Source organism: Gymnoscopelus microlampas (assembly GCF_963454915.1).
Source record: "Gymnoscopelus microlampas genome assembly, chromosome: 1".
NCBI lineage: Eukaryota > Metazoa > Chordata > Actinopteri > Myctophiformes > Myctophidae > Gymnoscopelus > Gymnoscopelus microlampas.
In genome coordinates this window covers 44,266,392-44,280,499 of record NC_139962.1, presented here as the reverse complement: position 1 = coordinate 44,280,499, position 14,108 = coordinate 44,266,392, and the positions used below count along the sequence as shown (strand labels likewise).

General features: G+C 41.8%; 1 protein-coding gene across 1 annotated transcript in view; it reads left to right on the top strand.

Annotated features, from left to right (window-relative positions):
• spon1a (spondin 1a) overlaps positions 1-14,108 on the top strand; it is a 120,499-nt gene that overhangs the window by 25,815 nt on the left and 80,576 nt on the right. Inside the window, exon 6 of the mRNA XM_084062931.1 lies at positions 1,191-1,339. Within this exon, the coding sequence (XP_083919057.1) occupies positions 1,191-1,339 (149 nt within the window). The remainder of the gene's footprint in view (positions 1-1,190; positions 1,340-14,108) is intronic.

The following is a 14,108-nucleotide window of genomic DNA, read 5'->3' as shown; positions in this document are numbered from 1 at the left end:
AATGGCATGTTTGCTTACATCACGAAACATTCTGCCCATGTATTTTGACAGACAGAATTGCTCAGTAGCACCCCTCTGCCCAACAGGACGTTTTGGTATTGCAGCTGAAAGTGCTTTATAAGCCTGAAAGAATTGACTTGGGATGAGTATATCTGAGTGTTGATTTAGGCTCAAACCTTTTGAAAATGGTTTGAGGGACATACACCATATGATATTAAATATAAAATATATTTTTTATATTCATGGTGTGTCTCCTTTAAAACCGGGAAAGCATCTGTGTCATTTTAGATTTTTGCGTTGGCTATTCAAAATTAGCAGATATACAAGCTTGTATATCGTATAATAGCTTGTACACATGCTATTTTTTTTTACATTTTTGAAAGTGTTTGAAACATTTAGTTTAGAAGGCATTTGTAGAATCGGCCTCAGGTCTTAAAGGGATAGTTCACCCAAAACAAGTCCTAAGTCAATAATTTGATGACCAGCAGACCGGTAGGCAGCGGTTCCGGTAGGAGACACATATGAGACTCTTTGTGTCTCTTACCGGAACCGCTGCCGGTCATCAAATTATTGGCTTAGGAATGCGACAAAAACAACTATCACGGGTAATAGGTTAAGCAGGTATATGCACAGTTTTCCTGTTGGTACACTTGTCCACTTATTATCGCTGACTTTTACACAGCCTGCAAAAGGATATTGATTTTATGTCACTGGCTGGTCAGACAGAAATTATCTTCACCAAAAGAAAACCATCTGGTGTGTAGGAGTGTAACATTGCCTGAAGGAGGAGAGGAGAGCGTGATATGATGTACCAATAAAGTCAGAAATTATCCTTATGGACCTCCATGACTTTTGGAGGTTGTGAGAATGAGAAATTGCTGTAGAGCACATGTTCTTCCTGGAGATATTTCCTTGATCCTGTGTAGACCTACTGAGAGAGCAGTGATAAAGCTTATGTGGATTAACATATCTAAATCCTAATTAGTTTGAATGGCTGATCAGACTCATTAATAAGCTACTGAAACAGCAGTGAGCTTTCGGTGTGATTTCCAGACTAAAGGGCTCATGAATACAAATGCATAATACTATAATCCTGTTTTATAATTATTGTTCTTATTAGCAGCAGCAATGTGCTTGTGGGCAAGCAGGCCAAGATCATCTTTTGTTTTTGTGTCAATTAACCTCACCAGGTCGTGCTAATCACTGGTCTGCCATTATTGGAGCATCCCACTCGAAGAACTACGTGCTGTGGGAGTATGGTGCCTTTGCGAGTGATGGGATTAAGTCTGTGGCTGAGTTGGGCTCTCCAGTCAAGATGGAGGAAGAAATTAGGCAGAAGGTAAGGGTTCATTTATACCTCATTGTCCAACCACTTTGCTTCACAAAAACAACTTTTTTCAAAGTGAAAATCACAAATGATTTTCAGTGTTTTTCATAATCAATTTGGATGATATTATCATGTAGTCTGTATCTCTCACGCAAATGCTGTATTTTGTACTGTTGCATTCCTTTGCTCTATGGGAATGATCAAAGCAGAAAGGAACCATTGAGAGAGAGCTGACCTGCATACCATGCGGTGGCCATAGGGGATCTATCAAGGTTTTTAGTACCATCAGACATGATGTTTCTGGGTGTGCCGACTGGAGTTCAATATTGGATGGATGGCTGTGACGTCTTTCATTGTCGTGGATCGATTCGTGCTTTTCAAGCACCTTCATTATTCTTTGGCTGTCTCTGCATGTACAATTACTACGCAGCAATGGAAAGAGTGGGCAGTATTCTGTCATCTCGTCCTTGAGTATTTAACCACTTGAACCCCTGCATCCCTACAGCTATTTTCAGCAAAGACATTTGGTATACAGTGAAAAAAAAAAAGTAGAGTAGAATAATGGGGGAAAAAAGGTAACAAAAGACAAATTTGGGTATTTCAGATGGTTTCACTTTTTCCAGCTGCCGTATTCTGTGGGGATGGGATCTTGTTTCTGACATACTGTATTATAAAGTGTAATGACCTCGATCTTTAGCCAGTGACATTCACATGGATGGGTGTTGGTACGTACTTAGAGCTGCATTCTCTCAATCAATAACTGTGATTCGCAAGTAGCTTCATCCATTAAGACCGGGAACGCATCTGTGTCATTATAAGATTTATTTGGCTATTTTTTGAAAAATCTTAGAGGATTTGTGCAAATCTTTGAATTAGATATATATGTTTTAAAACAAAAAAAGGTACTCCGATCTGTGCTTCTGGGGGGGTCCCTGGAACAATGACAAATTTTGAGATGGCGTCCTCGGCCAAATACATATAATTCTGGGGGTCCTTGACATGGAAAAGTTGGAGCACCACTGATATAGCAACATACTGTTAGGATTTAGAAAACATTTTGGCTTGTAGTTCTTGCCGGAACTCCCAGAAATAAAAATCAGGGACACCCTCATGCCGTGCGGCCACATTTTCTTTTTTGGGTCAAACCCCCCAAAACCCCAAAAATACTTCGAAAAATGCATTTTGATTTTGGCACAGTTATACCAGACAATACAAACACAACAGGCCGTACACCTGCATTAGGCTACTGCATATTTGGTTTAGTGCCTCCACATAAACAAATATCAGCATCAACAAAGAAAGAAATACTGAACATTATGCAGTCATCGTCAAGTCACCATCACCTGTTCTCTCCCCTGGCCCCCACACACATGTAAAGCGCCTTTGAGTACTTAGAAAAGCGCTACATTATTATTATAATAATAATAATAATAATAATAATAATAATTATTATTATTATTATTACTACTACCTGTGCTTGCTTCTGGTGGTCCTGCTGTCTGTCACTCCTCTCCTCCTCCCCCTGAGTTTCAACCTGCTCTGGATGGATTCATGACATCCCTGGTCGTTCTTTTGTCTTTAACCACATTATCAGCTTCTTCAGCTCTCTCTTTTCTCTTAAACATCTGAGTAATTGTTCGTTCCTTGCACTTTTTTAAATTGCATTCTTCAACAAAAGTTGCCAGTATTCAGTTCCCTAGTCTGTTTTCTTGTTTTTCTTTCCAGCAAACACGTGTGTGAACCAATCAGAACTAACCATGCTGATACGTGTCAGTCTGTCAGCCAACCAGAAGCATGTTTTGTACGTTGGTGGAATTTAATTAGTCGTTGAGCCCGCCTACTCTATCCGGTAATTTGCACACACACACATAGGCACAGCCAAAGGCTGTTTCCTTATCCGCTCTATACCGGATCGCCACCTTGCAAAGTGAACGGATCCCATCCCCAGCCCAGTCTGTTGCACATTGACGTGACTCGCGCGAGTGACAAAACTTCTCTCTGTGGAATGAATAAACACCAAAAACGGCACGGATTGCGCTCACTCAAACACATTGGAACAATTCAGAAACACTTCATTAGAAAACGTAACTAATAACACGTTTATGTTAATCTGACGTTAGTAGATTATGTTTTCTTCTTGCGTTTATGGCAGGTTATTTAATATGGGATTTTGACAGCTGCCCTCTCCTTTTTCTTACCGGCACGCCGTTCCGGCCCAGAATCTTTTACCGGAATGTCGTTCCGGACCGCACCGGCCCACTTTCACCCTTGGCCGCGGACCCCCATCTCAAAATGTTCTATTCCAGGGACCCCCAGAAGCAAAGATTTTAGTTAGAAATGTTTGCTTTAAAAAATATAAAATATCTAAAATATCAAATTTTCAAGATCTTTTTTTTGTGCAGATCTAGCTTATATATCTGCTATTTTTGAATAGCTGAAGAAATCTAAAATGACACAGATACGATTGAATGGGTTGAGTTACAGTGTGTGTCCCTTGATACAGTCAAGGGAAATAGTTTCTCCCAGTCTCCCTTCAGCACTGCCTTTTACAGCCTCAACTTACTCTCACACATTACTTTATATAACTTTATATAATTATTCCTTCTTCTGGCACAACTTAAGCCAGATTTGATGCTCAGTTCCTTTCCCACTCTCCTCCTCTATCTGTTGTTCCCCCACAAATAGTATGGTATCTCTCTCTCCTTTTCTCCTTCTATGTGGCTGTGTCTCTCTGTCTTAAAATAGCCAGCGCTGGCAGAGCAGATGGCGCTGCAGAGAGATTTTTTGTTGGCTAATATTGAAGACCTGGAGTCATGGAAGATAATGAGAGCATAGAGTGAGCGTTGGGGTCTGTGCGTCACAGCCATGCCGCCTTACTGCTGCTGCTGCGTTCTCTTTATCTCCAGGACCGGTCTAATCCCAGAGATGAGATTGATTTTAAAGCAGCCAAATAAGAAATGGTCAGATTCCTCAAGTGAATTGACTTGTGAGAAAGAGTGTTTTTTGTTGCTGCCATTATTGTCGTTGTATTTTACTGTATATCGTATGTCCATTACATAAATATTAAATATTATAAACGTCACGGTTGTGCTTGTATCAGTTACCATGTATATCAGGCTGTGTCAAACTCACAGGCCTTATTGGGCAAAATGCAACTTTATCAGGCCGGACCCATTGTGCACCAATGAAAGCAAGCGCCCGTATGTTCAGATTTATTCATGTTGATTACTGAGAAAGCTTGCTTACAGAGATATGTTGTCCCGAACATCCCGCTCATTATGGGTCTTACGACTTTTTCTGACCACGGATTGCTGTTTTCTGATCTCACCGCTCATAGATTAAAACTCATTTAACTTTTGTGTTCTGCGTCCTGCGTTCTTGTTATATTTTTCTCTGTGGGATTTATTGTTGTCAAGGTATTGGATTATACTGGTTGGTTGAATGGCAGACGTTGTAGCCAATAGGAATGCTCCCACAACCAGATGTGACGTCATTAACTAGAGCCAGTATTCATGCTAGTCAAGTGTGGTAGACAGCACATCGTGCATGTTGTTGTTCTCATTCATTCTGCTATCCTGTTCATGTTCTATTCTAATAATCTAATGTGGAGGTCCGAAAAACCGTATATCGGTCTAACAGTTTATTTGACACTTGTGGTGTCGTTTGATGTTGTATTCCTTTGCAACTGCCACTTGTTGCAAGCATATGCGACACACAGGTTTGCTGTTGACCTCAGAATAAAAGGCTTCTTTCCTTATAACTCTGGGTTTATACTGTGTCTGATGACAAATGTAGTTTATGCAAAGCGAGAGCTGTGAGGTAACCGGCGTCACAACAAGCTCGCCAGCGAGGAGGAGACAGGTGCTGACAAGCGGGAGCGCTGAGCAGTGTCAGAGCGGCTACATAAATAAATGGTTGTATTTTCTTCTCAAAATCGTGAAAATAGCTAAAAAAATATCTCTCGCTATCTAATATATCTAATCTACAAGCTCACATCGCATGACAGCGAGTAGATCAGCTATTTTCACATCTAGACAAAGTACTGTATAAGTGGTTAATTTAAGCAACCAGTCTCTCACATGTGGTTTATACAGTAGCTAAAGGATTATACTGTGTAACTACCCTTGATTGGTGTTGATAGAATCTGCTATGGTTCCTTCTTGTGTCAGACAAAAACATCTGATATTCTGCTGATATTCTAACCTCGGGTGTTGTGGCGTCAGTTGGTGCAGACCTACTGTGGCGCATGGAAGTGAAGATGAATTGGCTCAGTGTGACATTACATTAAAAAGACGATACATTAAAAAGAACGCTCCTTAGCCTTTTGCTAGTCATGCATAGCCAGACAATCAGAGATCTACACCTATACACGTCTGGTGACATCTACATTCAATAAATGGGCTAAAACTGTGTGGAAACATTTCAGAGATTTGAAAAAATGGCAAAACCAATGCAAAGACATTAGGGCGATTGTTCATATTGGGACAGTATCAGAACTGGCTTTCAAAGCCGTAGGGCGCTAGTTTTCTCTGCTGTTCTAGCCCCTACAATAACCACTCTAAGTCCCCCAGGGTTATATACCAGGCTCCTTTTCCTCTCTACAACAAATCTCTTTACCAAAAATAACCAATTGTGACGCGTTGCGACGCATCGTGAGCATGTAGATCAACTATTTCCGCTGAATCTTTGCTGATGTATCAGAAGGCAGAGATCTCTGATCATCTGGTCTATGGGAGACTGGCCTTTCGGTAACCAAGCTCTTACAGCACAGAAAGGAGGACTATTACATGGCTCAATAGTGCCGTGATGCTCTGTGAGCATAGGTTAGCACCATGGCTGACTTCTGCATTTGCTGTGTTAACCCAGAACTACAACATGTACATGCCCTTTCCCATGACCTGGACATCTACTGCAGGCTTTTATTCAATCCTCTTTCCCCTCTTATCTTTATTACACAGACACACAGACACACACACACACACACACACACACACACACACACACACACACACACACACACACACACACACACACACACACACACACACACACACACACACACACACACACACACACACACACACACACACACGCGCAGCGCAGCGCGAGCGCACGCACACACACTCTCCTTGCCCTTGAGCTAAGGCTGTCGGGTGAAGGCGCCTTTCTCTTTTGAGCAGCAGAGCACTTCTTTGGTAAATGCTGACACCAACAGAAAGCTGATTCTCTTTTGTGTCAGGTGGGGCGTCGTCGAGGGAAACAACTAGCGATGAATGCAACATTGATATTCATACCGAGGCTCAATTCCAGCCAAGGGGTGAACTCATCTTTCTGTTCATACAAAGTTTCATTTGCTGAGCCAAGCAGGCATGCAGCAGACACACACACACACACACACACACACACACACACACACACACACACACACACACACACACACACACACACACACACACACACACACACACACACACACACACACACACACACACACACACACACACACAGGCGTGCTTGTACTGCTCGTATCAATGCAGAGTTTGATGTCTTTATTCTCTATTGGAGTTTGTCAACCTTTCAGAGGAGGGACAACAGTGACAGTGTGCTGTGTCATCCGTCTTGCTGTTTATTATCATTACACGTCCACTGGAGAAGTCTTTATGCAGGCTTGTCTCTTGGGAACAAAAGCAGCTTTAGAATTGCTGATGGAGAATTTAAATCCTTGATCGGTCACCTGGATAATGCACAACAACAGTGTATGTATGCCATGTGTGCTTTGTATGTCCCTTTTAATGGAACAGCTTTGTATTGAAAGGAGGCGAGAGGATGTGATATCCACACTTGGCTGAATTCAATTTGTCCATCCCACACACACACACACACACACACACACACACACACACACACACACACACACACACACACACACACACACACCCACACACACACACACACACACACACACACACACACACACACACACACACACACACGTGCGCTGTCTTCAAAAGCAACTGCTGGATTCTGCTTAGCCCGCTTGTTGCTGTCCCTCCCATGTGACCTGCTGCTAATGAAAATATGATTGCATGTAAAGAGCTTTCTCAAGCCGGAGGCTTCGCCCACGCAGCCTCAACACTTGTGCAGTCAATCATGACATGGTACCACGTTTAAATCTGTTTGGGAGGTGCTAAGTGTGACTGTCGCTGCCCTTTGTTAAGAATGTATGGATTTAATTAAATGAACAGCAGATGACTGAGGGGGCACTTTGATAAGCAGACAGATTGCGTTCTCAGTTCAACTCCGGCCACAGACCTTCTCTCTCTCTCTCTCTCTCTCTCTCTCTCTCTCTCTGTCTCTACTGCACTGTCCAAATAAAGCAAAAACGAACTGGAAAACTAAATAAAAAAAAGACAGGAAAAATGATATTGTCCTTGTGTAGTAATCTTATTCTGTGTATTACTCTTCCATTGGGCGACTCCAATGTCCTGGTAATTTGGCAGCACCCCCTCTCCGCCCCCACCTCCCCTTTCCTGTCTGAGGTGATTTGTATATGCGGTCAGCCATTACAGAAGCTCAGTGTGTCTCTAATGAGAAGTTTAATGAGACTCTCTCCATGGACCACGGACCAAGACCAAGGCCTCAGACGGATTATGAAATCTCCCATTTCCTCGCACAGCATGGGGTGTTTTTCATCACCGCACCGTATGAACGCTTACGGAATACTCTATTATGGTTTGCTACACAGTGATGCCCTGCAAAATCCTGAGTGTGTATTAAACTGAGACAATGTAAAAATACTCAGGAGGATCCCACACAGGATTTTACAATGCGCTACAGGGTAGTCAGTCACACATGTGGCACCTCACACAGGGCAGTGCCAAAGAGACAGACGACAGGATGATCATTTTGTCGCTGTCGGGTGGAAACCTTGTACAGAATGTCCAAAACCGTTAGTTTTCAGGAAATGGAGAAAGAAAATGAACCTTATTATCAAATGGATCCAATGTAGTTATTATTACTTAATACTAAGTATTTGGTTAAATATTTAGAAAACCCACAGACAGACTTAACCACTTTCAACCTGGCCTACCTATTTGTGGCAGGTGTGAAAATATGTGATGTAAATGTGTTATTAAAAAAATGTAGCGATGTAAAACAAAAGCGGGGAAGACAGCAGATCTAAGCTTACAACAGCTTGTAGATCTGCTATTTTCCTCTACATTTGCACAGCACTGTCACACAGCAACTCAAACTGTGAAGTTTAAAACTGTGAAGTTTAAGTTTCAACTAAAAAGATGAAATATGTTGATGCAAGGATTCTGCCCGGCAGCGAAGATATCGAAACGTAGAGAGCCCTGTCACTCAACACAAATAGGCTCCTCTGGATTGCTTTGTTCTGTATATTGTTGTAGGGTTCAGAATGATAATAACACCTGCAGACGATAAGGTCATACATCTTCTGCTGAGCACCTCGGTAGAGGAATGGAAGCGGCTATGGTCTGTTTCTGTGCGTGGGTATAGAACTGCAGATCAGTCTGTGCTTACATTAATTTATGACTGTCCATGTGAGGTGACTGAGGAGGTTGTGTTTGTGTGCCTCTGCATGGAGTTTGTGTACACAGAACACACACAGACTTGATTTAAAGGAAAATTACACTTTGGTAGAGGTATGTGTGATGTGACAATAAACCTGATTCTGATTCTGTGTAGTTACCTTACCATGATGTAACTCCAAATAACAAAGCAGATACTGCCAATAAATATCATCACAAAACCAAACACAACATTTTTTTAAATGTAATTTAATAAAAATGTCAGCTTCCTGTTGATTATATTTGAAGATCCCGATCCAGATCTGCTGATCCAGTTCTTTCTTTCAAATTGAAATAGTAAAATCAACAGGATGTTGACATAAATGCCTGGTTTTGTAACGTTACATATTGGTAGAATATTGTTTTGTTTATGTGTTACAAGAGTGACTTGATCTCACAAATATAGTTATATGGCATGGTAACAACCAAGCAAAGTGTAATTTTGCTTTAACTCTGACTCAGAGTTAAATTTACTCTCAGGATTTGCTGTGCAGACAGGACGTGTAGGTTGAAGTAGTATATTACTGAAGGCTGCTGTCACCATCTGCCTTTTATATAATCACTCACTGTTTGGTTGAAACCTTGTACGTCCAAAACCGTTACTTGTCAGGAAAAAAAAATAATAACCTGTGTTCCAATGGATCCAATGTAGTTATCATTTAGTCATAAGTTCTTGTTGATACTTCTCGTAAAGTATGAAATAAGCCATTCATTTATGAAAGATACATAAAAAGATGAAAAAGGTAGAAAATGTGTTCCTCGGAGTACAGGTCTTTGCCAGGTCAGGTAGGTTAGTGTGGGCCAGCAGTGTTTGGAATTCGCCAATCAGGCTGGAATGTGAAAAATCAGACGGATCGGACGGATCTGTCTTGATGACTTGACTAATATGTACCGATTTGCGTGATGTTTGGACAATATTTGTAGAAGTAATTCATTTTTTTGTGTGCAAAAATCAGCCTCCTGGTGCCGCTATTTCAATGTTGAGAGGGTGGCATTTGTTCCTGAACGTAGTGCGAATATGTGTGCAAAGTTTCACCGCAATCGAACACTGCCTTCATGATTTGCGGCATGACATCAAGACAGATCGGACGGATCTGTCTTGATGACTTGACTAAAGAGATAATATGTACCGATTTCACGTGATGTTTGGACAACATTTGTAGGAGTAATATAAAAAAGATGTTTTGCAAAAATTGGCCTCCTGGTGGCGCTATTTCAATGTTGAAATGGTGGCATTTGTTCCTGAACGTAGTGCGTATATGTGTACAAAGTTTCACCGCAATCAAAAAGCGGCCTCCTGGTGGCGCTATAACAGGCCCATGTGAATAATTTGGGGCCGAGGTTCTGAATTGGCATTCAGGGAGTGTGTCTACGTATGTGTCTATGAGGTTGATAGAACTTCATTAAGCCCCCTGGTGGTGTTTTTATGGTGTTTTATGTCTTCTCTGACTATTTTGAGTTTCTTCCTGGAGGCTGAAACCTTGAGGGTCAAACATGCCAATAGAAAAACAGCACTTTAATGACAGGAGGAGGGACTAGGACAGGTGGGTGGTGCTATGGTGGTGGAGGAGGTGCTAAGGTGAGAACCAGGTATACTTAATGAACTGGAGGCGTGTCCACATAAAAACATAATTTTAACACTTTCTGTACACTTTTTTGAAAAACATCTTCCTCCTAGTATAACCATAATACCTGATGATTATGTTTTATGGGGGGAAAAAATCACTGAAAATCACGGCACCCCGTCTTTAACTAATACAATATATATTTTTAAAAGAGCATAAAATAAATATGTATCTCCTGTGGAGGATGTACGAGCCAGCTAGGGGAACAAAACTAAATAACAACAACCAAAACCAAACTGACCACTGTCTTGTTATACTTAACCTGATGCTGTTGTACTTTTAATTGATGTTGAGTGTGAAGCAGGGATGCTGTCCATGCTATTAATCTTTCAGATGTGAGTTAGTGTGGAGTGATTTACATCAGCCCATTAGAGCCATGCAGGATATCGGCTCTGTTGATTCTTAACGGAGGAATGCATCCCAGGGTCCTTTGAGACCGCTAAGTGCGCTAACACAATAACGAGCAACGAACCACAGCCCATTTCCTTTATTTTCTAGACCATATACTCAACTGAATGTCTGGAAAACAAGTGGTTATGTATATTTTTCTAAAGTTATGTGTGCTTACAGTACATCCAATCATGTCTGTCTCTCTTTTGTGTGTGTCTCTCACTCTCTCTCTCTCTCTCTCTCTCTCTCTCTCTCTCTCTCTCTCTCTCTCGCTCCTCAATGTATGAAAGGACGTCCGCTGAAGTTTTCTTTTAATTGTATTGATGATGACCAAATGCCCTGTGTCGTCTCTTCCCCTGGGCCTGTCTTCTGTGTGTGAGGATGACACATTAGGGGAGGTCTAATGAATTGAATGTTATTTCAGAGAGCCTGGCTCCCGTCTTGCCTCATTAAGTTTTATAATGTCTTTCTGAGATACACGCTCTCATCAAACAGCATGTGGAGATCAAACCAGGCTTCACCTTGACTTCATTTATAACTGTCTAACAAGTTGAGGAGATCACGTACTGGTTCAAAATTTCCACCAGTACGTGATCTGTTTGCATTTGGTTGAGATTACTGGTCGATCGCTCTTTCATCATAGAAACAAGTGGGCTTATAACCAAAACGATCCATGTTCTCTGGGAGAAGTGGTGTTAGTGTTCCGTGTAGAAATATTGTTAGTGGGAATGAAAACCTAGTCACACCACCGGAAGTGAAAGGCTGAAGGCAGACCAAAACCCCGGTTTCCTTGCGCACGTGTGCTACGTCGACTTCCTCCCAGAGCCAACTGAGATAGTAAAAACAGCAGAGGGCGCTGTTTTTCCTTTTCATTTGGTGATGGGTTCCCAGATTGCTATTACGTTGACTTACTGTATACTAATTACGCCACCTTTCTATTGACTACAAAGGCTCAGTAACAGAATGTCGTGCTAAATGTATATGACTAGAGGTAGGGCACCCGACCCGCTAGCCGCGCACAGGGCCCTAGCGAGGGCGCACTTATTTTGGGGTACCAAAATCGTGGGATAAAAATCAAAAAAAAAGTTTTAAAAAAAAGTCATTTAAAAAAAGAAAAATACATGGTGGACCCCCTGGGGGTCCGTGGACCCCCTGGGAGTGTTGGGACCCCCGTGGACCCCCGTGAAACATCGCGGACCCCTTCGGCTGTTTTTTTTTTTTCATGAAAGTGGTTGCTTGTTTCTGGCACACATCTGGCAACACTGACCTGTCTGCTTTTCTTTTCCCAACGTGGCAACCCAGATGCGAGAATGTTGTTATTGATCAGTGATTTAAACAATAACATTGTGAGAAATAAAAAAGATAAAGGCACAATTAAATGTAATTACCTTTAGTAAATTATAGTTGGGCTGACCAGTATTAAATAACCCTGTAAGATTATTGCTGCAGTAATGGCATGGAGCATAAAGCAGAATGTTTTATGCTCCAAAATGTGTCATCATTTTGGTATTTAGTTGTTGATACAGTTTCATCCCGTTTAAGAATCTCTGTCACCCACTCCCCTCGCTTAAACTGTACAACCGTCGGTCGTACAGTCAAAGAAATTCCCTGTAGATTGATGACGCAACTCCCAAGATCACGTACTGTACATATACAGTATCTTCAATGCAACACCCATTCATCCCGAAACTGGAATCACACGTTGAGGGGAGTACTTCCAAAATCCCTTTCACTTCTGCCCATAGGAGGCACCGTCTGTCGTACAAACTATTTCCCCCCGCTGCTTCCTTGTGTCTATACAACATGTTTTTCCTTAAATGACCATACCAGTGTTGCATGTCAATGTTCATTGTCAACTTCGGCCACATAGTTTACTTTTTTGTTTTTTCTCAGCGATGAGCTGACACTGGTCCTCTCTGTGTCATATGCCCCTTTCTTTCTTTCTTTCTTTCTTTCTTTCTTTCTTTCTTTCTTTCTCTCTTTCTTTCTTTCTTTCTTTCTTTCTTTCTTTCTTTCTTTCTTTATTTCTCTTTCTTTCTTTCTTTCTTTCTTTCTTTCTTTCTTTCTTTCCTTTCTTTCTTTCTTTCTTTCTTTCTGTCCCAGGCTGTCTGTTTCTTGAGTAGTCTTATTCCTGCTGTATCATTCAGTGTGCCTGGTGCAGGGTGAGGTCAGCTTGACCACAGTGGGATAGCAATTAGCTATAAAGGGGCTTCCCAGAGGGTGAGGTCCTGACCCTAGTCCTGTTTCAAACCTTGCCAAGCCATGTTGTTCCATGCCAAACCAAAGATGAGCGGGTGTACAGTGACAGAGGATGCCTTCCCTAGCTTCTCACCACAGACAGCCAGTGATCCAGTGAGGCTATGGGACAATGTAACCACCAATCTCACATCTCCCTTAATGTGCCACTCTGCCCGCGCAGCCATTTGTTTTGGGGGCTTTCTTCTCAATTGACTGTATGTTTGAAAAGCAGGCACCAGAGTTTTAATAGTTTTTGAATGGCAAGATTCTGGTTAACTGAGCTTCATGAGCCCTGTAGAGATATGGCTATTTAGGAAAAACAAAGCTCTCAAAGCTCAGTGGCTGCCTTGGCTCCCAAGACTGTGATTACGATTGGCAAAATGGGACAGTATAGCCAGAGGCAAGAAAATGTTTGTAATGGGGTAGAGCTTGCCAATATGTTCGTTGTGGGAGTAAGTGTGTGTGTGTGTGTGTGTGTGTGTGTGTGTGTGTGTGTGTGTGTGTGTGTGTGTGTGTGTGTGTGTGTGTGTGTGTGTGTGTGTGTGTACATGCGTGAGTGTGTTTGTTGTTTCAAAAGTCAGCACAGAAAAACAGTAAGCTATGGATTTCATACATAATGGTGAATTATATTTTTCTATGTAGGCATATAACGTGACCTATCTCTGATTACTCTGTGTTGTTTGTGTTTGTATGAGCCTGTTCTGCTGACTGTAGTTGGGCCTTGGCACAGCTGGCTGGCTAAGGACTAGAGGCTATGCACATAGACACAGGGATAAAAGATGGATTATTGTGGAATCTCAGACATCTTGGCCAGAGGCAGCTTTGATAAAGCCATATAGTGCCCAGAGATGCCCTCTGGAATGCAGGAATAGTAGCAGGCGAAGGAGAGAAAATATGTCCCATCTCAGTCTTTTTTAATAAAATGTAATTAACCAC